Here is a 26416-nt window from a genome sequence, read left to right on the forward strand (position 1 = left end):
CATATTAATATGGCCAGTTAGTTGTCCCCAAATGACTTTGCTTTTAAAATGCAAGAATTGCTTTCTGGAAGAACAAACAAAAAAACATACAAAAAATAGTAATTTGTTTCATATTTGTTCACATGCCCTTTCTAAAGATACCTAAAGGCAAAATCAAGATAATTTGATTCTGATTAGAATAAGAAAATTATGTGGAAAAATAAAGATGTTGTTTTTGTGGTGTATGGATGTTACTCAGAATAATTCTTTAAAGTTGGAGTTTAAAAACAGGCATCAAAACTTTGAAAAATAGAAAGTAGACTTCAGAAATGGACCAATCTCACTTTTGCATTCTTAGACTGTCTACATAACTAACTTACTTTCCCCAAGCTAGTATTAACTGTGGTGGTACCCCAGAAGTAAAAATGAATTTTATTTTAATTTTTTAAAATGGCACTTGAAGGACTGGAAGCAGAGGTAGGCACATATAAACTGTGAATTGATATATTCTTCTGAGATCAGACGAGATCGGGCGCGTTCAGGGTGGTATGGCCGTAGACTGATATATTCTTTTTAAAAAGTACTTTGTAGCCACTTTAGTGACATTACTAAATCTTCTTCCTAGAAATTGCAATCCCCAAAGGTCTCTTCAGGGAATCAGAATGTTCTGTCCAATTCATGGCTTATGGATTTTCTGAAAAAAAAATTGTATTTGACTTCAGAAAGACTGAGAATAGTAATAACATGTTTATAAGTATTCTACAGTTCTCACTAGAGTCAAAGGATGAAGCACTTATATTAAGCCATGAAAGAAGTATTTTTTGATGAAGTACTCAGTAGTTATATTTTGAATAGTTGAGTGTTTGACATTCTTCCCCTCACCCACTATGGTACTTGAGTACCAAACCATATGCATGGTAGGCAAGTTATCCACCACTAAGCTACCTCCCCAGCCCAACATTCTTAAATACTTATAATAGTGAAATACTTATAATAGTGTTATTTAAATATTTATTTCTGGTTCTAAAATATTTAACATTAATAATCTAAAAGTTCACAACACAAAAATTGAGGGTTAAGAATTGATAATATTGATATCTATTGAGTTTTTTAGACTTCTACAGGTGCTGTGCCTTCGTTTCACAGACATCAGCCCAGTAAAGTGCTCTCTGATGTATTACTATTCACATTTTATACAGGTAGAAACAGATGCCTAGAGGGGTTAAGTGACTTGCACAAAGTCATTGTGCCAGGGTTGGTGGAGCAAAGGTGAAGCCCAGGAAAAAGGAGTCCAGATGTGCATTCTGACAGCTCCTCTCTGCCTTCCCATAGGCAGCAGTCATCACCATATGTGTATACATTTATTTCAGTTATGTTTTATATAAGTATATATAGATAAATATATAAAGTGTACTGATTTACAAATAAAATTTATGGTCAAAAATATCCTTACTCGGTCTAATGACTTTTCCTAAAGATTTTTTAAAATAATTGATATATAATTCATTTAACAAAAATACCCTTTTGAAGTGTACAGTTCAGTGGTTTTTAGTATATTGATCAGGCTATGAAAACAAGACCATTATCTAATTCCAGAACATTTTTATAACCCCCCAAACAAACCTCAAATCCATTAGTATTTATACTTCTAATAGAATTTTGATGAAGCAAAAATCTTCAAAAACTTCCCCAAATCCAATTTGCTTAGATTCTTCCCACAGACAAATGGCTTTTAGTTATTATTTTTTAGATGTAGGAGAGAAGTTATGAAAATAGTCTCAAATAACACACGATTGATGTGGCTTTTGTTGAATATATATGTGCAAGAATGAAAAGGATCATTAATAAGAGAGTTTCCTGAACATTATAAATGTCAATAAATAAATCTCACCACCACCACAATTATCATGACGACTACTTACTGAGGACCTCCTACTATTTGCAGGCATTTTATTAAGGTATTCTATCTTGATTAATTCTGTTCAATAGTTATTATTGTACACTCCATCATGTGAACAAGAAAAACTGAGGCTTGGAAAAGTGAAGTCGTCTAGCAAGCATCAGAGTTGAGAAGTAAACCCATGTCCAGTGCAGTATGAAAGCACAAGCTTTAACCACTAAGCTTTACGGAGTGTGAGAAAATGGATCAAAAGAAAACACAGATCTCAAAAAAAATATATAACATTTGAATCCCAATGGAATATTTATACAAGTCCAGGATGCTGTAAATGGTGTTTTTTTTTTTTAAGTTCTGGTTGGACACAATACCTTTATTTATTTAGTCACTTATCTATTTGTTTGTTTGTTTATCTAGTTATTTATTTATTATGTAGTGCTGAGATTCAAGCCCAGCACCTCGCACATGCTAAGCGAGTGCTTTACCACTGAGCCACAACCCCAGGCCTTTAGATGATTTTTTTAAAATCAGATGGGATATAATTTCTCATTTTTTTGAGTGCACAGGTTGCAGAATCACATTGGTCATGCAGTCACGTATATACACACAGCAATAATAATGTGTGTTTCATTCTATTATCCTTCCTTTCCCCCATCCCCTCCCCTAGATGGTTTTTTTAATACTGGCTTCTACAAGAATTATCTTGGTGCTTTGTATATTTACTGTGTTCTTGCATGAGATCTGGAAAACAGATATTCTAGTCCTTCCATTTTCATTACTTGATAACGTATAAAGTTTGAAAAGGAAACAATTGCAAAGTCTGAAAGTATGAGACCTTTCAAAATTAACTTCCAGGTCTTTGTCTGTTGGTCTTCCAGAGGCATTTTGTTAGACCAGTTCAGTATAAGATTCCAAAGGCTGCTATTCTCTTAACTTGAGATTATCTTTGCTCCTTTCATGTTCTCCCTAATTTTGATAATATGTGAAAATATATTCTAGGTTTTTTGAGGAAAGAATGTGTATACATACTACTTTTGTATGTAACCAAAATGTAAGTTTATCATAAATTTGATGAAAGCCCTATCTTCTTATGAATTGTATGCTTAGCTCAATCTTGAAGGAAACAATTACATAACTATTGTGCAACTTTAGGTGAAATTTCTAGTTCAATTCAACAGATATTTATTAACCTTTTGTTATGTTTTGAGTAGGATCTCTTTATGGGGAAAGTTGGTGATTGTAGTATTTCATTATGAATAAACCTCAGATTTGCTGTGAAAGAGAACAAAAGTTTGTGTGTAGGTGTGTGTGCATGTTTGTGTGTACCCATGCTCATTTGAGGTGAGGAAGTGTATATAAAACTGTGATACAGTCTCTAATATGAAAAGCTTCACGTCTTTCTCTGACTCTTCCAGCTCAGTCAATATCCTTACCCCCTCCACAGAAGCAATAATTTCTCTTTTCTTGCACCTGTCCTAATTGCAATTGTACATTAGTTTATATGATTATTTGATTGAATTTTCAACTAGTACTTTAGTTCCTTGATTGCTATATCAGACCTAAAGGCCAGAAATAAAACAAATGGGAGATTATTGTGTGAAAGTCCTATGCTAAGAAATATTCCCAAGAAAGGGTGTGTAACCTAGTTAGGGGAAGTTTCTGGGTGGGGTGACACTGCACCCAGATTTTGCAGAATGGATGTGTACTAACTAGAGGAAGAAAGATGGCAGGATGTTTCAGGCAAGCAGCACAACATATGCAAAGGTACATAGGCATGAACATGAAGCAGCATGACTCAAGGATATAAATGGAGTTAAATTCACATATTGAGATAAAAGAAGGCAAGCAAAATCATCAGAGATCTTACATATTGAACTTAGATCACCACCTTCTCCTTGAATGGTATGAAAAGTTTTTGAAGAAAAAAAGTTCTTCAGGAATTTGAGTTTTGGGTTGATTATTTGTAGTTTGGAGGCTAAACTGAAGGCAGGTGGACTACTCCTTATAAAGATGCTGTATTTAATAGGCAAGAAGTAGTGAGAATCTGAAAAAAAAATAATGAAGGTACAGATGTTTGAGATGGTAAGGAAACTGTATCTCTAATTCTATGACATTTGGAGATGAATTAGCAAGAAGAGTCTAAGATAGCTCACAGGGTTTTGAATTTGGCAATTTCGCAATTTCTACATCATTTACTAAGATATGGAGCTCACCAAATTTATGGGAAATAGATGTGTCTAGATGTAAAAATGCTGTATGGATGTACCAAGGGAACATTTACGTGGAGATTCCTAGGGAAGCCTGGATATATATGATAACTTTATGGATAGATCTGGTCAGTACACCCAGACCCTGAAGTCACAAATAGTTAATTAAATTTAACATGTAAGAGGGTGCCCAAGAAAAGTAAAGAGACTGAAAAGATTAGAAGTTACAACCTTGGAAAATAGTAACACATAGAGGATAGGCAGAGAGAAAACTATGATAATAAAATGAAAGAAGTAGTGTCTCTGAGGTTATCAAGGAAGAATTTCATGAAATAGGAATCAGAAATTTTAAAACATATAATCACTGTTTTTTCGTATCATTAGGACAAAATGTGTCCATTCAATCTGGAATAGCCTAATTTATGATGGTTTTATGTAAAAGATGGGATTGTGTGGGCAAATGACAGCATTCAACAAGTTTAGAAAAAAACAAAAAGTGCTAAAGTGGAGAAAGTACATGTAGGTTCCTATTTTTTTAAAAAATGTTTGTGGGAGGGAAGAAAGGTAGGAGGAAGAGGAGGAGGAAAGAAAGGGAAAAGAATATCAAGAAAAGGCTTCAAAAATTGTGCATGAGAGCCGGGCATGGTGGAGCACACCTGTAAACCCGGACTCAGGAGGCTGAATCAGGAGGATTGCAAGTTCAAGGTCAACCACAGCAATTTAGTGAAGCCTTAAGCAACTTAGTGAGACCCTGTCTCAAAATTTGTTTAAAATAATAAAATTAAAAGGTCTGGGGATGGCTCAGTGGTAAAATACCTCTGGGTTCAATCCCCAGTACCAAAAGAAAAAGAAAATTGTACGACACTCTCTTATTTGGTACATAAAGTTGCATTCTTAGCCTTAACTTGTGTTTTACACAGGCACACAGATTTGTACATGCATACATATATTTGTAAATATAATTGAATGTGTAACAAGCCTCTTGAAACAGGGCAAACTCTTCTTTCTCCAAATTACCACATTTTCAATAAGCATTCAAAATGGCTCTAATCAACATTTCCAGTTAGCTCTTTTTCTCACCCTCCCCACTACCCTGACCATGGATCCACAACCACTTATGACAGTTAAAGTTCAACATTATGAGAGTTTGCCCCAGACATAAGTTAGGACAGTCTTCCGTTCTCCTTTCCAGCATTAATAAAACCTCGCAGATTACTAAACAGGCAGTAATTACTGGCTTCTCTGAGTCATTAAATGATTGACTGCCCTTTGCTTTTGGAAAGCAGACAATTTGCAGAGAAAATTCTATTTCCAGAGAAAGGAAAAAAAATCCTAAATTCATTTCTATGCATATTGTCAAATGAGTTTGATTTGAATGCTATCAAAACCAGAGGGCAGGAGCATGGTGCCTTTTAAGAATATTGCACTGAATGTGCGTGTCCTGAGTCATGGAGCTGCAGCTCTGCCCCTTGGAGATATGTGAGGTCAGGAGAAATCACTGCTCCCTCTTTGCCTTCTTGTCTGTTCAAGGATGATCTAAATAATAAATGCCTAGCCTGGTTTGACCTATGCTGAAATTTTATCTCCTGAAACCCTAAGTGAAGTTATTCCATAAATAAATTTTTTTTTTTTTTTACCTGCAGTTTGGAAAAACACCTTGGGTTGCTGTGTGGTTTTCCATGCTGTACATGTCTCCTGGGCAAACAGAATGGCTCCCTCTTCTGAGCTTACAATAATATTCACACATTTCCATCCACTTGACAGGTGGACTTCGCACTGTAACATTTGATAAGAATTTTATTTAAAGAGTTTGGATAATGTGAAAGTTCAAAGGAACTAGCTGAGGTCATTGGACATGAAGGGAGTATTTATTAGTTGTCTTTGTATCTTTAATCCTCAAGATTATTGGAAATTCACAAGGACATTAGAGAATCAAATGCAGCTGATTTCAATCATGAGGTGGCAACTAAAATGAGTGTATAATTTAAAAATAAAATCAGAGTTGTGGCACTTCAGAATTTTCTTCTGCTCACGTATTTCTTCACAGTAGAGGATAAAGCTCATCAAAACTGAGCTCTTTTCAGTACTAACACTTTATTGTCAGGCCCTGAGAAGGCACGATTCTCACTTAAGTCTTCTGACTCTCAGGGCATCAAGACTATATCCTGTTAGCAAATCAGAAATAATTTTTCCAGGTCTTGTGTATCTCCTTCACTTTCTGGAATTTTATATTTTAATCTTAAATTTTAATTTATATTTTAATTTTATATTTAATTTCTGGAATTATATTTTTAGTAATAAAAACTTCCTTAATCAAAGAAAAGTTTATACATGTAATTTTGTTTTAATGTTATTTATTTGGAAGAGATAATATGTGTACATGGTACAAAGTTTTAAAAATGCATAATGAAATGCAATCATGAGTAAGTCTCCTCTCTGCTGTGTTCTGCTTCCTAACCCTTCTTCCAATGACCACACCTAATGCTAGTTTCTTGTGTGCCCTTTCACAGAGTCCATGAGTGCACAGAAATAAAAATATGCAGTCTTTTTTTCTTTGTTACACAAATTGCAGCATACTAGATATATTCTTTTATAAGCTTGTTAAATTTTTTAATAATCTTCATAGATCTGTTCATCTCAATACACTCAATTACTGCATTATTTTAAAATTGCATTTAATTCCTTTATCCCAAATTTAATTAGTTCCCTGTTTATGGATTGGTACAGCTAGTATAAATAGTATTTTCACCATGCTATGTGACCATCTTGTGTTGTGTTGTGTGTTTATGCAACCATACTGAAGTTAATAGCTAAGATAAAGAATTTCTAAAGAGAGAAATTACATTTTAAATTGTGAAAGATAGAGAAAAATTGCCACCCATAAAGCTATCAGTGTTTACTCTTACCAAGAATATATGAGAGTTCCCATTTTCTTTATATTCTCTCTACTCGACTAAGTCATCAAATAATTTTATCCTTGGAATCTGAATAATTGAGAAATGATGTCATTGTGTATATAATTTCTATCTCCCATTATGAGTGAATCTGATTTCTTTTTGCATATTCAAAGGTAAATTATATCTACTACGGAGCTCATATGCTCACTCTAAATTCTTTGTAGTTAACATTTTTAAATTTAGTGTAGAGGTGCAAATATTTTCCCCAAAAAGAAAAGCCATAAAATGGCCCACATTTAATTCATCTCATCAATACTTAGCATTTCATAAGTAAATTATTTATTATATGTTCTGGGTACTAAAATATACAAAAATGATAGATAAGTACACCAATATCAAAATTTGTAGGAAAAAGGGATCATGACCTATTGGTGGGAAGATGTATGTGGTAATAAACCTGTGATGGAGGAAATTTAGTAAACTATGGGAGCTTAGAGGAAATTGGGACTTATTTGGGTAGAGGTGGAGAGACATCAGGAATGGTCCCAGGGAGATGATTGTGGCTTCTGTGGTGGGTCTTAAAGAATGTGTGAGTATTCTAGGGTCAGAAAAATATTCAGGCGATGGAGGAGAGGGCTGGGTACACCCATTTAGAATTGTTCCCTTATTTTCATAATGAATTTTGATGTTCAAATGTTTTTTTCCTTGAAATTCATAGATATCATAGATTAATTAACTTCATCTTTCTCACAATAAACTATTCATAAAGTCAGTTTGGCCAACTTGGTCCTAAACACTTGGCAGGAGAGTATAACCTAATCACAGTCCTACATGGATATTTAAAAGTAAATACAACAATTTTTTAAATGTAACTTTAGATGTACAGTAGTGTCAGCCCTATCAAAAGTAAGTAAAGCTGGAGGCTATAAAGGAAGGATTGTTGTGTGGGAGTGCTTAATGATAATGTTTTCAGAGGACTCTGGATTTGCAAGTTTGTCCTGAGTTAATTTGAGCCTGATCCTGTAGATCTACAAATCTTCCTAACCTCCTGCATTGATAAACTTGATCTGTTTTTCACTTATACAATTATGAGTTATTGTCTTCATAGTTTTCAGACTGGTTGATGAATTGTTTACAAAAAAGTAATGCTTTGCTGTCTCATTTATTATTGTCTTAGCATGATCCCTGCCCTATGTATGCCTTGTCAGTCACCTGTCATCTGCCACTGTGGATCACTAAACTGCTCTGATGCTGAATACCCTTAACTGTCCCTGCCCCATCTAATGGAGAATAAGGACTTTTGGTTACTTCCCCAAACTTTGCTCCCTTTCAACAGGAAGCAGCTTGGAGATGTCATCACCCATTTTTCCATAGAAATGGAATGTAGAAATTGACAGTGGGGAAATGTAACAGTGGTCCACTTTGTGCTGTAAATATAGCCCTTGCTGCTCTGCCACTGCAAAAAAAAAAAATTCATATTTCCCTATTATCATGATACCAAAACCCTATCATTCCATTGACTGGGCTCATTTTTAAAGTTCTTATAAATGACAAGCTCGGCATTTATTCAAAACAACTTGGCAAAGTGCTGTTAGGTGAGAAGAAAATAGTACCACTATAGCAGCAAATCCTGGAAGTATTATATATTTGAAGAGTCTGGGAAGGAGTGGGGGAATAAGAATATTATTATATAATTATATAATTATATAATAAGAGTATTATTCATTAATGTAGGTTTTATCAGACAACAACTGTAAAAGTTATGTTATTCATTGCTCATTTTATGATGATATTTGAGTCTATTAGGGTCAGATATACTATGTATTGAATACACCAAGAAAACAAAACAGGATATTACCAATTCAATATAGGGCTTCCAAAGAAGGTAGGTGAAACTTATTGCTTTGTAGCTAATGGTAATAGGATGAATCATAGGGATAGAGGGGCAGGGATGGAGGCAAACCTGAGTCTGAATTCCAGGCCCTGTTCTGTTCAGAAGCAGAGTTTGTTCTTCGGGGGAGGGGAGGCAGTACCTATTAACTGTGGCTAGAAAGGAAGATGGTAGCATTGACTGAGCACTAGGAATTCTGTATTTAAACACAGAGCAGTTCCTTCATTTAGCTCAAGTTTCCTAACTGCTTATTCCCCATTCTCAATAAACAAAATAAAACATTCCCATTTTTGTAACTTCATTGAACTCTGAAGTGCTGTCTTTAATAGAAAACTTTGTTTTACTTATGGTTTACATATTTCTCTTCTTTAGTTTTTTAGGATGAAGAGTCAGTTGTAGTTTTTAAATATTTGTAGTATAGGTGGATGGATATGTTAAAAGTTAACTTGAAAACCTATAAGCTTTTCCTGATAACACTGGACTTGTTTTGAATACCTGTCTTAAAAACAAAACAAAACAAACAAAAAAATCAAGCATGTCATCTAATCTAATCTAACCACAATGCTTTCCTTGGTAGGAAGCACTGGTCTTTTAAAAGTGAGGTTGAGAAACAAGTGTGTTTGTTTTGATATAAAGACATACAATTGACATGAGCAGATAATTTTTTTCACAAATAAGTTCTCAGGTAAATATCTTAGTGTTCAAACTCACTCATAATTAGAGGCATGCAAGTTCAGACAATATTATAATCAAATGGACAAACAAAGAGTAGAACAATAAATTTTATTGGTGAGACTTGGGAAAATACACACTCTCATGTATTGCTGCCCAGAATCCCAATTTATAGATCCCTTCTGTAAGGAAATTCAATACCTAGCAAAGCTTCTATACACTTATTTTTGAACCAGCATTCCCATTTCTAGCAATGTGCCCTGAAGACACATCTGAAACAATATGAAAATACTGCACTTTATTTATTTATTGCAGCATTTTTTGTAACAGCATGATATTAAAAAAAAAAAAACAAAACTAAAGGCCACAACTAAAACTAATGGAAAGTATCTGTCCATGTGTACAAACAAAACACAAGGAAGATAAATATAAGCTAAAATATGACCAGTTCCCTAACTAGAGGAGATGCTTAGGAAAGGAGAGGAAAGGTATAGGGAGGGGGACTGTCCAGGAGGAAGAGAGAGGACATGACACTTAACTGGAGCATACTGATTGTAAACCTTTAACTCTTTGCGCTATAACAATGTTTTACCCACTCAAAGGATGAACAAAGTTGTTAATTTAATTAAAAAATTAAAAATCAACAAGTATGGAATGCAAAGAGTACCAAATGAACCTAGGTAGATGACAAATGAATAACCATATTGAAGAGGGTGAGCACGTAAAGAACTAACCAGGTCACCTTAGAAAACAATATTTTAACTGGATTTTGTAAAGCTAAAGACAAAAACAACTATGCATAACTGAACTGTAATAATAAATCTGTTTCTCATGAGAAATCCAGTCAGCAGTTCTGTAACTACATGTATACTAGGTAGGATTGAGTAAATAAGCAGATACATTATAAGTAATAGAAGTCAGGTATTCCAATCACAGAAAAAGTCACAAATAAGGAAAGGGCAAAAACTAATCTGACATGTGTGGTCTTGAACTGGAATCATAGGTGTTAGCTATTTGTATCTCTACCTTGATCTGACATATCTCAGATATAGGTGTGATGCTAAAACAGAAAAACATAAATTTTTTTCCTCAGGATATTTTTCAAGTATAAATTTCAAATATAACTTCACAATATAGAAATCTAGCAAAGACTACATTAACCAAGTGGTGAAGGTTAATATAACTTGTGGAAAATATGCAGTCCTGTGAAATTGAGAGGACACACATTGCTTCTATGACATTCTTTCCAAAATAAGTAAACTTTGACTAATAATTAGAAAATTGAAAGACATTCCATGAAATATTTGACTGATATTAATTAGGAGGGTCAATTCCTGAAAGACAAGAGGAGACTGAGGGGTCAGAACAGATAGAAGGAGATGAAAGAGACAGGAGAACTAAGTGCAGGGAGGGTCCTGGTTGAATCTTGAAACAGAAAACTGACATTAAGGGGAAACCAGTGAAAACTGAATGAAGTTTGCAGTTTCATCACTAGGTACCAGTGTGAATGCTCTGGGTTTGATATTTGTACATGGATTACATAAGTAGTTTACATTAGAAGTTGGTGAAGAGTATACATGGACTGTGTATTATTTTGCAGCTTTTCTGTACCTTGAAACTTACTTTAAAACAAAGCTTGCACCACCATAGTCTGCTAGGAAAAAGATAAACTATGAAAATATCCCCATGTGAGCTGGGGATGTGGTTCAAAGGTGAAGCACTTGCCTAGTATATACTAAGGCCCTGAGGTGTATTCTCAGTGCAACAAAACAAACAAAAATTGTGTTTGTTTTTTGAGAAACAGTTAAAAGTTATTTGGGCCATATGTCACTAATAAAGTTAATCCAGCTACTGGTGACTGTTTCTGTCAAATTATCTAAAGAGATTGGTATTGTTGCCTATCAAAATAGTCTTAGGTTTTTCTAAGACATGAGATACAGGCATGGTTTGTGTCCTTGAAGAGTCAGTGGGTTATGTATATAATGGAACAAATATACTATGCTAGGTGATATACTGATTCCAATCTTTTAGCTTATGTTGTTTTGTTTTCTTGGTATATTCAATACACAGTTTTCCATTAACATACTTATTAAAAGTTCTGGAACCAGGCAACATTCTGAATAGGTCATTACCAATTCAATGTAGGCTTCTAAGCAGATAAATGCACCGATGAGTTGCATAGCTGATGCCAAGACTCAACAGATTCCTAGGTTTAATATGAACAGAAAATATCTTACATAAGCCACAATTTAAACAATCTCAGAAATTTCATAAATTATTGGTTACTACCAAACAAAAAATTTTTTAAAATTATTTTTTAAAATAAAAATTTAGGTACTAGAAATTGAAACAGGTCTATCTATCCTTATGTCCTGAGACTCTTCAACCCTTCTGAAATAGTGATAAATTATTTCATTTTGAAACCACATTGATGAATTGTTGGCTAGGATTGGTCCAAGGTATCTAATTAGAAAAAGAAAGAATGGTTAATTTAAAAAATGTCAATTAGAGACAGACAATATCATTTAAAATTTAGTCATTAAAAATAATATACTTTAAAATTAATATAAAATATATTAGTACCAGTAAAATTTGATTTTGACTTAGGAAATAATATACAGAAAGCAGAAATCTGAAAGATTTTGCTCAAACTAGAATCTGCCACTTTCCTTCCATCTTTATATTTCTGCCTACTATAATTTACATTTGTTTTGCATCATCTTGCTTTGGGATATTGTGGCACATGTAAAAATGAATTCTTCTGAAGTCCTGCTCAAGTTACTTTAGAAAGACTGAACTCTATATGCCTAATTGTGAAGATAGATGATAGTCACACAAGGAGTTACTTTTAACAGAATATACATTGTAGAACTGATAGGTGTAAGGAATCTTTTTATAATTAAGTCTAAGTAATAAAAATCCAGTGATAAAGTCCCTTTTGGGCTCACTTTGTTCATAGGTTCATAATGCATGGAAACCAAATGTTTTGCCTTCAAATGTGACGCGCCATCTTTAGTTTAAGCTGAACTCATCTAAGAATTCAATAACAACAAAACCCTGCAAATGTAATCTCTCACTTTCTTTTTCAAGATTGTGATGATGGATTCTCTCTGAGATGAATATACCTGGCTATAAGAATCACTGTGACAGTGGGTTAGACAAGATATCAGGCTATTTGAATATTAATTGTGACTGAATTGATTCCCTGCCCTGTCTTCTGAGAGGAATCAGAAGATCCACTCTTATATACACTGTATAATCAAGTGAAAGAGCCACTGAGTTAGACCTTAGTGGTCCAGTTCCTGAAACCCAGGGAAGATGGTAATAACTACGTAGCTTGCAAAGATAATCAGAATATGCAAAGCACTTTCATGTGTTTCACCTCATTGAGTTCTTGCAACAGCTTTGCCAGGTAGGAAGAGATGCTCATCATAAATATGAAAATTGATACTCAGGAGGTTGTGTGTGCTTTAAAATTGCATGCAGACCTGCTCCCTCTGCTCAAGTTCCATTGAGGGAACCAAGGCCACGTCCTATTTATTTGCTGCTTTTTAAGGAATAGCCTTTTCTCTAAGTAAAGCAAGAGCTGTAGGTACTGGGTTCCAGAGCAGTAGAGATTTACAGAAGACTCCCTGTCTTCTGCTGCAGCACAAAGTACTATTTTTAGATGTTTTCCATTTACTAATTGTCTTTCCCTCCCTGGGGAATTTCTATGGGTAAAATCCCAGATGAGCCCAGTTTCTCACTAATTCCCGCAGAGACTAGAAAGATGAAGACCATGGTTGAGTTGCCCTGGGGCCTCAGCACTTCCTCAGTGATAATAGTGCCTTGGCTTTAATAAGATCTTCAGGGACCACGAAGCTTACAGAAGTCTGGAGATCTCACCCAACAGTGGGACTAAGAGGGTGTTGGAAGGGAGCCCTGGACATGGCTTTCTGAGTCTTAGAATCATCCACAATGGCCCTGCATACAACTCAGTCTGACAGGGGCTAAACAAATGGTGCCTATGGGCTTGGGGGATGCTCCACATGTTCTGGTTTTCCTACTATCTTTGAAAGGAAAAAAAGAAGAAACTTTTTTCAGGCATTTCAATCATCACTTCAATTTTTAGAAAATGTCAGAGGAACTGTGGAGGGTTAGCCTATAGGGTTGGAAAGAGTCAATAACCATTTTTACTCCCTTGTATGAAAGAACTCCCTAGCAGTTAGTGATAGGGAGCTCTGAGACCATAGGTGGAAAGAAGATGAAGTCAGGTTTTGGCTCAATGTCAGGGTAAACCCTATAACAGGTTTTGTGCAATGAACTATCTGGGGGAGCTGCTAAATTCTTTGTCACCTGGATTGTTCAAATAGAAATTTAGACACTGGTATGGATACTGGCATTCACTGGAAGGTGAAAGTGATCCAAAACCCTATTGGAGGGGGCTAAATAATAATAATCGACAACACTATTATAGCACTTATTTGTAACAAGATTTTTTTAACCCTTAAAAGGGGTGTATGAGGTAGATGCTATCATTAACACTTTTTGAAGATTAAAAAAAAAAACCCTCAGGCACAGAGATTAATTTCTTCAAGAGCACACACAGCTCTAGGAGTTTGAATTTATGCTGCTTATCTCCAGCGTCTGTGCTCTTAACCTCCTATTGCCTTTTTGCACTGAGATTCCACGTAGGGTGGCATCCTGTCACATGCCAGCATGCTTTTGATGCTTCAGTCATCCCACTTTCAAAAGGGCACTGATGGCCTCTGGGAATTCGGTTGCAGGACGAGAGCCAAAGTGGCTGCTGAGGGAAGTATCCAGACCCTTAAACGCACCGAGATGCTTCTTGGTCATGGAGAAACTTGTTGGTTATTGGGGCTGTCGTCTGAGGCAGAGCCTATCAGAATGTTCCTGCCAAAGTGAAGCGCAATTGTTTTCAGATTTCCCGCCACAACTGCCTCTCCTTCTCTAACGCTGGCTTTCCATTCTGGTCCCACGTCCCACTGCACCTATACTAAGTTTTTCCAGGAGATTGGAAGACATGGGACAAACTATCACGAAGCTGCGAATCCTCTATTTCGCACCCTCTTCCCAGCCCAGATTTAGGGAGAGAGGCGCAGGGAGGTAAGTGGCTTACCCAAGGTCACAGAGCCCCATGCAAAAACCCAGATGTCCAGATGCCCTCATCAGCGCTCCGCCCACGCCCAGGCATACTTACTTTCTCATTGCCCTCACTCAAGAGCTTATCCGAAAACTCGCTTCCCCGCCCCACCCCCACCCACCCCAGTTCCCTGGAGTCGCTTCTGACGCTCCGCAGCCTCCAGGGTCCAGGTCTTCCGCCTGATTCCCACGCCGCGCCGCCGCGCTGATTCCACCAGCAGCCCGTGGGAGCCCTGCCTTCCAAGCTTGCCCCGCCTAGCAGTCCGGACCCATCCCCTCTGCGCCCAACCCGTGCCGCGGACAGCGAGGACACAGGCTCAAGCCTGCGCCCAGGGGTCACGATCGGGGCTGAGAGCTGGAGCCGAAGAGGTGCCCCAAACCCGGGTCCGCAAGGCGGAGACCGGCACAGGACCCGGTCCTCGTCCTTCCCAGCGTCAGCACCTGAAAGGAGGCACCCATCCACGGAGACGTCCTCCTCCTAACCTGTCCCCTCACCCTCCCGCGCGCAGTTGAACCGCCTCTTTCGGAAAGTCCCACTGTGTCACGTTCGATCCACTAAGGTGTGGCAGTGCCTCCGGCTCCCGGGAGGGCTGGCCCGGCGGAGCAGCACTTCCTCCTCCCATCCTGCTCCGGCCGCGGCTCCCGCCGCGCTCCTTCCTCCAGCAGGGGTTCCCTCCCGACCCATGTGCAAGCTAGCCTGCACCTGCGACGCGCGCGCCATGGACTCGGGACCCGGCTTCCGAAGAGAGGCCGCTTTTTGGTTGGACAATTAGCGGAGGTGGGCGGGGAGTTGGCGAACCCCACACACGCGCTTCTCCATGAAGATTCTTGAGCTTTCTCTGAGGAAAGGAGTGCATATGCTGCAGTGTCTCTGTGGAAGGAGCCTGAGGTCCAGCAACAGCCCAAGTGGTGAGCAAACCTTCTTTCCCCAGCCCTAAGACACTGCAAACACCCCCATCCTCCTCCGCCTCCCTCCCCTCCTTCGCTCAGCGCCCTCAGTGATGGAAGGAGGGCGTTTCCTTGCAGGGGCGAGGGACCGGCCCCGCCGCGGGTGTGTGTGGTGTGTGTGTGTGTGTGTGTGTGTGTGTGTGTGTGTGTCTTTAACATCTCTGAAGTCATCAGCGCTTTATAGAACGCGCTAGCAGCTGTCGCCCAGCGCCTAAACTGGAACCCATGGGTACCTTTTTGAGGGGTGCTTGAGTGACCTGCTTTCACACTTCTCGCGGCTCTCTCCTTGTGATTTGCGAGGGTAGCTTAAGACTTGAAGTTGTTCAGTGTCTCCTCCAAGAAGTTGCCGGTGCATTAGACAAGAGAGGGGACTTGAAAACAGGTGGCTGGAGAGGCAGGTATCTTATTTTTCCTGCTTTGTCTGAGAAGTAGACATCTTATGGCAGTTGGGGGTACTTTTCTCTGGAGATCTAGCGGTTTCTGTCCTTGGTGCTGAAGCAGGGAGAGTCCCAATTAGCCCTGGGCTTAACCAGAAGGGTCCCTCAGGAATGGCTCAGGTGGGAGAAGAAACAAAATTAGACCCTCGAATGACCTGTAATATTGAGAAAAGTAATTTAAAAATTTAATTTTAAAAGCCCTAAACTAAAGCCAAATAAGTGATTCTATTCTGCTGAAGCCTTGCAAAATGATTGTTTCACAGCATTTTTTCTATTATCTATTTTTAAAGATGTTAAGTTCCCTTTAAAGCAATCATATATTAATTTTGAAGTGTTAATTCATTATCGTTTTTTAAAATTTTTATTTTCTTTTTAAAAATAGGGGTGGAATGCAAGGGAAGAGGGAAAAGCATCTGATTATGTCTAAACAAATCTCTCTTTCTACGAGGATATATATATTTGGTCCACAAATCCCGAATAATTTTAACATTCAAAAATTCAATCGCATTATAATGGATTTTGTGTTTGAAACTTCTTCATATGTTATTTTTGGACATCTGATTCATTTGGTAATGGTTCCTATTTTCATTCTGTTATGGAGCTATGAAAATTATATTTGGAAAGATTAGAATACATGTAGGTTTCATTCATCCTTTCTAAAACTTTGACTTTCTTGTTACCACTAGTCAGAATGAAGACTAAAGCTATTTTAAAGGATAATTTAACTCTATGTGATAGTTGAGAACACACTTTTGAAAAGAAATTAGCAATAAGACTGTTTAAGACTAAATTCCAAGATCTTATGATCACTTTTTCCTTTTTTTATTTCTCCAAATGAAATATTTTTTTAAAAAAATCATGTAGAACCCATCCACTAAAAAACATATTAGAAGTTTACAATTCTTACTTCTGTGTAATTCAGAAGAATATTTAGACAGTCTTTCTGTTTTGCCACCATATCTGTAAGTGCTAAAAGATATCATACCACTACATTTTAAAGTAAGAGGCTTTATGTTGAAGTGTTACATTTTCATGATACAAATTGCAGAGTGTCAGAAAAGATGTATGTTATATTGTTTCAGTTTTCTTGATTTACATTAAATAAAGTGTGAATAGAATATAACTTCTGTGCTAGTTTCTAAGATGTAAAAAATATTTAGGTGTATATGGTGTGTAATAAAGACCAGACACTTCCTTGTATAAAATTAGGTAATATGTTCAATTCATATGCAGGGTAATTTCCAAAATAGTAACAAATCCAAATAGAAAGTGTGACTTCTATGATGGGACAGCATAGGTTGTAGCAGGCCTGGGACTTAACAGTAGAGACATCAAGTTACAAGGCAGTCTCAGTAAGTCACCACAAATCTTTGAAACTCAATTTCATCTGAAAAAAAAAGTGAAAATAATGATAGCTCTCCCCTGGTTCCTGTATCTGACTTTGCATTTGATTTTAACATGTGATTCTATGAAAACTGTTATGCTTTATTTGTATGTGTATATTTACTTACTGGCGTATATGTTTTATTTTGGGGAACTCTTTCTCTAGAGGAAGTCTTGTGAAATGATAAGTCCTAAGTAGAGGAGATGAGAATTCTTTCTCACCTTTTCCACAGACAGGTAATATTAGTTATTTACTGAGTAATTGTTTCTGGAATTATACTACCTTCACTCGAATTGTGGTTATTTTTAACCTTATGATTATATATACCTAATATGACTTTGCTGTTTCTCAGTTTATGCAGAAATCTAAATTATGATGAGCATAGTACCTATCTCATATATTGTAAACATTTAATGAATCAAAAATAGCTAAAAATTTAATTGAGGGGCCAGAGTTGTGACTCAGTGGTAGAGCACTTGCCTAGCATGTGAGAGGCACTGGGTATGTGGTACTTGGCACCACATAAAAATAAGCAAATAAAATATGGGTTGAAAAAAATTAATCAAGCTCTCAATTTATGCCAGGTACTGCTCTAAGGACTTTAAGCCTACCATGCACAACATGCTTAGTATATTTTAGATATTGTCATTATTGTGTTCTATTCTAAGTTGATTTCTTTCATGTGTCTTGTGCCATTGGCATGACCTCACAATAGTTCTTCATGTAACATTGGTATTCCTCATGTTCACATGCAAATTAGACTAAAGACACCAGGACATTTTTCATGGACCAATTTATAAAAATAGAGCTAAACTGAATTATTTTTACTTTTAAAAATTTGTCTGAAAAGAATACAGTATATTTTGAACAATGTCAGCATGTAGTAACAGAGTTTCATGACAGCTACTTCTTCCCCATTTTTTTTATGGTTAAGGTAAGTGAGGGCCATAGGAAGGAAGTGATGTAATTTTAAAAAATAAGTTTATAGATGTCACTAACTAAAGTTTTGGAACTGTAAAAATTTTAATTTTTAAAAAAATTCCATCAAATAAATGGGACTAAGAAAATACAAATTAATCATTACTTTTGAGCTTTTTAGTATAATTAACATATTTTATTCTTCCTGTCCATCCTCTGAATTATGAAACATTAATTTTTTGTCTAGTTTATCCATTTTATTAGTTTATAAATCCTTTCTCCTTCAGTAGGATGAAGATAATATATCATATCAAATAGAAAACAGTCTCAAGCATTGTTAAGTTGATTGTGTAAGACTAAATTCCAACATCTTATGATCACTTTTTCCTTTTCTTTTTTCATTTCTCCAAATGAAATAATTTTTAAAAATCATGTGTAACCTATTCATTAAAAGACATATTAGAAGTTTAAAATTCTAAACAGTCCTGCTCAGGACATGTGGGATTTATTAATGTGATAAAATACTAAGTTTCTTATTCATAGGGGGAGTAAAGTAAAAAGCCTCTTTTTTCTCTAGAGGTGGGACCTTTACAAAGAAACAAGCTCAGAGAAGAGCAGTGGTTAAAACAAGATCTTTCTTGCCTGCTCCCATTACTTTAAAGATGTAGTCAGGGGGAAGCAGAAGCTGTCCATCAAAGAGGTTAAGGTTGTAGGATTCTGATCACTTCAGAGGCCATTCAAATGTTGTCGAAGAGGGTATCCTGACCTAACAACAAGGCTCCTGAGAAAGCTGAGTTAGTTCCTTACCTCAAAGACACCAGTAGGTTCCTATAATAGTAGAAACATAAGTGTGCGTGTGTGTGTGTGTGTGTGTGTGTGTGTGTGTATGTGCTTCCTTGCTTGTGCTATTACTTTTAAGTTTTTAAAGAAAAATCACCCCTCTTCTGTGTATAGTTGTGACTCCTCTGTGATATTCAGGTAGGGGTTTCTCTGCTTGGCTGCATGAAAGATTATTAGATGTCTAGCAGATAGAACTAAACAATCACAATGTTTCCTGGATGTGGAATTTAAAAACTCTGGGCATAAATAACTCATCAACTAATTCTACAGAAAACCATAACAAAAATGCAGCAACACTACTATTTTCAAGTGTAGCATGGGTATCTGGATGAAAATTGCCAAAGTACAGCCAGGTTGCCTCAGACACTTGCATATGTTAGGGGTGAAGGCACTGAGTTTTCACCAGGACAGTGAAATGATTCAAGAAAGGATATTTGCTACAAAGTGGTTGTTGTGTGTGTAAGCTTATTTTCCAAGATACGATATTATGAGCATTAAACAATTGTGTAAAGCTCCACTCTACCTTTATCTATAAGTTTCCATACCACTTTTTAATCTCTTTGAATTTTCTTCAAAGATAGTTAACAGATGCCTCCTAAAATTTGGGTAAAGGAAAATAACACATTTATTAATTGAGGATAGTTTTAGATTCAAATGCAGGCTTTAGAAATTGACCAAATCAAAAGATAAATAATAACCCAGCACAGTGGCATAGGCCTGTAATCCCAGTGGCTTAGGAGGCTAAGGCAGGAGGATCGTAAGTTCAAAGCCAGCCTCTGCAAAAGGGAAGCACTAAGCAACTCAGTGAGACCCTATCTCTAAATAAAATATAAAATAGGGCTGGGGGTGTGGCTCCGTGGTCGAGTGCCCCTGAGTTCAATCCCCAGTACCCTCCTCAAAAAACAAAACAAAAAAACAAAACAAAAAACCCCACCAAAAACCAAATTACAAAGTCCATCTTTGGATGACAGATACTCAGTTGTTTACATTGTTTTAATTTTTAAACATGATTGATTTTTATATGGAAGTGTCTTCAGTTATCCAGTCTTAGAAATTTTATTGAAAGATTATTGATGATTTAGTCATAATAATTATCTTTATTGTAGAAATTTTTGAGCTGGATTTTATGCCATCAGCTTAAAATTCTTCACTATTTTAATGATATTTCAATAACTAAAATGAATATGTTATTTGATATGTAATTTTTCATAAATTTCATATAGATTTTATTTTCAAGATTTTTTTGCTGTTTAAATGATATTTTTTAATGTGAATGTCAGAAAATTCAAGAAGTTGGCATTCATTATTGTTTTGTCTTATAGTAGTTTTAAAAAACACTTTGTTACTATTTGTAGATGTAATAATCACCAGAACTTCTATATAGACTTACTCTTTTTAGTTTAATAAAATTGAGAAGAAGGTACAGAGACAACCCATAAAACTGGAATCTCTCTAGCAGTCATTATCCTTCATAAATTAATGCACCTATATTGACACATCATTATCACCCAAAGTCCATAGTTTATATTAGCATTTACAATGGTGAACTCTATGGATTTGAACAAATACATAATGCCATGGGGACCTACCATTATAGTATCATATAGAATATTTTAACTGTCCTAGAAATCCTGTACATATTCATTCCTCTCTCTCCCCAACCCATAAACAAAACATTAATTTTTCATTTTTGTTTTCATAGTTTTACCTTTTATAGAACATCATATAGTGGAAATAATAAGGTGCTTAGTCTTTTTATTCTGAGCTCTTTAACTTGATAATATGCATTCAATTTCCATCCATATATCTTCATGCCTTGATAGTTCATTTCTAGCATTGAATAATTTTCCATTGTGTGGATACACTGTAACTTATTTATGCATTCACCTACTGAAGGACATCTTGGTTGTTTCAAGTTTGGGAATTTATGAAGTTACTAGAAACATCAATTTGCATGATTTTGTGTGAACATTAATTTTCATCTATTGGGTAAATATCAAGGGGCATCATTGTTGAATTATGCAGTAAAAGTATGTTTAGTTTTGTAAGAAACTGTCAAACTGTCTTTCAAAGTGGCAGTACCATTTTGATTTTCTAGAGTAATGAATGTAAGTTTTTGGTGCCCCACATCCTTGCTAGAATTTGGTGTTGTGAATATCTTGGATTTTAGGTATTCTGATAGGCATGTGGTGGTATCACATTGTTTTCATTTGTGATTCCTAAGCAGTATATCATATTGAACATCTTTTAATATTCTGTCTTGCCATATGTGTATTTTCTTTGGTGAGGTGTCTTCTGACCATTTTAAAAACCAGATTGCTCACTTCCTCCTTGTAGAGTTATTATTTAACACTTTTCAGCCAGCATTTTAGGTTCTCCTTTTGGGCACATTGTAGACAGCACTATCCCATTTCCTTGAAGTTAGATGTGGCTGAATGATTTGCCTTGGCAAGTGAAATGTGAGCAGAAGTGACATGCTTCCCTGTGGAAGCTTTAATAGCCCAGAGCACGGTTCACTTCAAGTTCTTTGCTGCTGCTGCTCAAGTTCAAGGTAGTGGTTACTCTGTTAGCCTGTGTTCCTGGGTGTCTGTCATGCAAAGAGCCCCATCACACGATGGACACCTAGTTCAGATGAGAAGTTAAAACCTACTTTTTGTAAGTAACTTTAAATTTTAAAGTAGTCTATTATCCAGCCTATTCTGTTTACTATAAGGCTCTGATGTTTAAAATGATAAAATGGTAACATTTAATGGAGAGTTATTGGGTAACATTTATGATTCTTTTCACTGAAAAACATTTCAACATTTTTATGATATTGTCTGGGTATACAATGAATAATGTGTTGGTTTTGCTCATGTCTTTTAATAATCAATTTAGCATACAAAGTATGAAATTTTGTTATCACCCTTCTAGTAATTTATTATGTGTCCTTAGTTTGCATTATTCCTCAAGTGATACCTCCCTCTTTATCAAAGATGAAACGAATCTCTACATACTTTGTGATGATCCTCTCAAAGTTGTGATATAAGTGTAAGACTCTTAAGGACTCAGTTACTCTTCTCTACTCACTCTGAAATGTGCAAATTACCTTTTGATGCCCCTGATTATATCTGGGAAAAGAAGAATTATTTATGGTGCCTGAAAAGCAGTGACAATGTGGTACTTTTCATCACTATTGCAGTTTTTCCAAGCAAAGAAAAATGCAAGCAAACACTCCTTTACTTCTCCAAACGTATGCACTGGGAAGAAAATCAGGGCAGCACTTTATGGTGAAGGGAATGGCTCAGTGCTTCCACCTGGGTCATGGACCAGCAATGCACTTGCCTTGCTCTGCATTAATACAGAAGAGGGAAAAGAAGTCAGATTTTTCCCAAAGTCTAGCATACTTGATGTATGCCAGCTGACCCTGCCTAAAAGGCAGTGCTCCCTTCCTTCTGTCCTTCTCCTTCCAAGGGCATAGGGCTATAGCAATGCTATCTGGCTGCATGAGTTGCCATGCTTCCATTCTGCAGATAATCCTTGAGGACCGATTACATGCTAGGTTCTGTGTTATGCAGAAGAGACCCCGAAAGGACATATATACTTACAAGTAAAAGGTTTAATATAAGGCGGGATAAGATACATTCCCAAATTAAAAAAAAAATTGTCAGCCTCAGATTATTCAGCTCAACAAACCTGGACCTGATTTAATGTACCATGATAAGAGTCACCTGAAGGAAGTAGTAAGGATCTCACCTTAGGATTCTTTTTAATTTCCCTGAGTGTGAAAAGCACCTAGGAGTTTGGAAGTAAGTGCTGAGGTGTGGAGGATGAGAGCTGTAATGGAAGGGAGTAATATCTCTGCACATTTTACTTGAAGAATGTGTTTGAATGAAAATAAGATGAAGATATAAAAAAAGCAAATTTTTTACAAAATTGCTCTACTACTCATTTGAGTCCTACTTAGCACTGCCCATATTTAGATATCCTGCCTAGTTATCTATATTATATGTCTGCCCTGCCTTTCCTTCCACACATCCATTTATTCACAGCCAGGTATAATACATCAGCTTCTTTAAAAGGTGCTATTTTGTGGTGCTAGAGTTACAAAAAGATATTCAGGGAGTGCTCATGGATTTGTTCTTTCAATTTCTATGGAATGTCTTAAAACAATGAAAATAATTTGCTTTTTTTTCAACTTAGTGTATGCAGTTGCTATCTTTATGCTGTGTTATTTTCTTGCACAATGTTGCAAATGTCATGTCTGAATATTTCTTCTAATGCCGTTAAATGCAGGGCATTTGAATCTCCTAGGATGACAATCAGAAAGAGACTGTGAATCTGTCAAGACAATCTCTCTTGCTGAAATGATTTTTCTTGTTTGTACATAAGCTTCTAGTACCATCCTACCCCCTCCACTCATTACTGTTTATAGAAATGATAGCATTGCAGTTGGTGCCACTGATTGCCCACGTTGTTGCTTCAATGAAGCCAGCTGGGATGCGATTGCATGGTCTTTAAATAAAACTTAGTGGCACAAAATGAATCTCTTTTTTGAGGGGAGAGGGGTTGTTGCTAGCTGCATCATTTTCTAAGGCACTAATTATTTGCTTAATTTGGAGGAACTTAAGAGCCAGTGAATTGCCATGTTGGCTCAGTGTCTGACCTTGACTCTGTGGAGTTGCGGGTGTGCAGCATACATACAGACTTTATGAAGTCATTCTTAAAGCCATCATGATGATCCCCTGGCCCCAAAACATTTCTGCATTCCGTCAATAACATGTTGTGTGGAGCAGTGAGTGTGCCTAGGGTTCCAGCTACTCAAAGGTTGAGGTCAGAAGATTAACTGACATCAGGAATTTGGGACAATAATGGTCTGTGCTAATTTGGTGACAATCCTTCATTCATAAACAGCCTGAAAAGTATCTGAAAGTGGTCAGAAGTAGAGTGAAAAGTTGTTGCTGCATTTTATAAAACTACCAAAATGGAAAGTGGAGGACATCTATCACTACCTTTGGTCTTTTGGCATGTAAACCTCATGAAATTTGTAGAATAGCAAATATCCTTAGAGTTAGATAATGCAAATTAGGAATCAAAGGCTTTTCCAGGTAAAGATTTATAGTTTCTAAAACATTTATTTGCTTGATCCTGAAAATTTTTAAATTACAAGTGCATCGAGATCCATCCAAAATGTCTGTGCTTATGTGACTGTGTGTGGTGTATTTGAGTGAGTTTAAAGTTGCTAAAGACAGTGACCTTTAGAGAGTGAGGGTAAAGAGAAAAGACTTTTTTTTACTTTTATGTCTACATTATTTTAATTTTTATGAAAATGTGTTATAATCATAACAAAAACTAATGATGTATATTTTAGATTATATGTTTTTCTGTCATAGTAGAAAACTATGAAAAATGTAAAAACTCTATAAAACAAGAAAATTTATGCTTACAAAATCACAATCCAAATATAATCCCTTTCATTCTGTGTATAGGAATTTTTAAGCAGAAGTTATTACACAAGTATTGTCTTGTTTCTTTCTAATGAGATTAAGCAATTATTCTGAATATGGAAATTGATACACATATTGAAATATTTGGAAATTTTTTCTCAAAAAATAATGAAAGGAAACTGTTAGTAAAGCTTCTTGGCATATGTTTTTTAGATGAAAGGGACGAAGTCTCTTGTTTTTAGTTTTTTGCTTTTTATGCTGCTCCTAATTATTTGTGCATATTGATTTTAATTACGAATAAGTTAAGGTGTAACTATGTGGGAAATTATGGATGATTGGTGTTTTTTAAACTTAATTCGTATTAAAAATACTAATGAACATATCATTTTACATAAAATTCTCCTAAACATAAGTTTAAATTACTTAATAGGATGATATCACGTCTATATTAAAATTATCAGTCTAACTGTTATTGCTGAATGCTTAGCTCATACCCTTTTTTGTGTACCTTTAGATTTTGTCATGATACATCTTCTTGTGTAGAAATGTTTTTTGTGCTCTGGGTTGTGGGGAGGCTATCAGTAATAACTTTTCTTTCTTTTCCTTTTTCCCCTCCCTCTTTAAGACTGAGTTCAAAATAATTGAGAAAATAGACAAAGCTTTGTCAAACGGTGGCTATTAAGTGTATTTACTTTCTTACTGGATGGCTGCCAAACTGAACTAAAGAATGATTAAACTCAGATAGCTTTCTCCGCATAATAAATCTTGTCATACACAACTCACCAGAGGGAAGGTTTGGGTCTATAAAGTAGACCAACCTGCTGAAAAATTCCAGCCTCTTCCTTGTTGAGCCCCTGTGGTGAGTCAGAGAGATTTGGATTCCATATCTACCTGTAAAGTCCACTCTAGGTGCCCACCTAGCAGCTCAGAATGTGCCCAGCCTGTAGGTAGGCAGATGTACAAAGAGAGAATCTGCAGCCAGTCCAGCCTCGCCACCCTTTCCCTTTCCCCTCATCTCCCAATCAGGTAAGATCTTCCACTCCCTCAGGAAGGAGGGAGGAGGGCAGGTGGAAGGGCAGAGACAGTACTTCTGATGTTGTAGATGGACACAATATTTTTATTTATTTATTTTTATGTGGTGCTGGGGATCAAACCCAGTGCCTCATTCATGTGAGGCAGGCACTCTACCTCTGAGCTACAGCCCCAGCCAGTCAATATTCTTTATTTAAAATTTTTTTAAAATTTGTTTTAATTAGTTATACATAACAGTAGAATGCATTTATGCAATTTGATATATCATACATAGATGGGGTATAATTTCATTTTTCTGAGTGTGCATGTTGCAGAATCATATTGGTTATGCAGTCACATATATACATACAGTAATAATGTCTGTTTCACTCTTCTCTCTCTCCATCCCCACATCCCCTCCCCACGCCTCCCATCACTTCCCTTTACCTAATCTAAGGTAATGCTATTCTTCCCTAGGGTCCCCCGCCTTTTTGTGAATTAGCCTCCACATATTAGAGAAATATAGCCTCCACATTTGGACTTTGCTTTTGGGTGTTGATTTGTCCTCCAGGGAGTTACATTCTGCCAGCCATAGAATATTTTCCTAACACTCTTTCTACTAGGTATACCTTTTTCATTATGCAACATGTGCACCTTTTACATACTTATTAGATGAAAAAACCCATAACCTTTGTATATCTTTGATAATTGATGTGTGTTAAATCTTGTCTCATGTGTATTGACCTTTTGAATTTCTTTGCTGGTTA

General features: G+C 36.3%; 1 protein-coding gene across 2 annotated transcripts in view; it reads left to right on the forward strand.

Annotated features, from left to right (window-relative positions):
• FGF12 (fibroblast growth factor 12) overlaps positions 1-26416 on the forward strand; it is a 544642-nt gene that overhangs the window by 179766 nt on the left and 338460 nt on the right. Inside the window, exon 1 of one of the 2 annotated variants that reach the window (XM_081302065.1) lies at positions 15475-15594. The exons of the other annotated variant lie outside the window; for it this stretch is intronic. Within the exon in view, the coding sequence (XP_081158191.1) occupies positions 15504-15594 (91 nt within the window). The 5' untranslated portion in view covers positions 15475-15503. Of the gene's footprint in view, positions 1-15474; positions 15595-26416 lie in introns of those variants that run through there. 2 annotated transcript variants of the gene reach the window in all.

The sequence above is a fragment of the Spermophilus citellus genome, assembly GCF_964194105.1.
Source record: "Spermophilus citellus genome assembly, chromosome: 7".
Taxonomy (NCBI): Eukaryota; Metazoa; Chordata; class Mammalia; order Rodentia; family Sciuridae; genus Spermophilus; species Spermophilus citellus.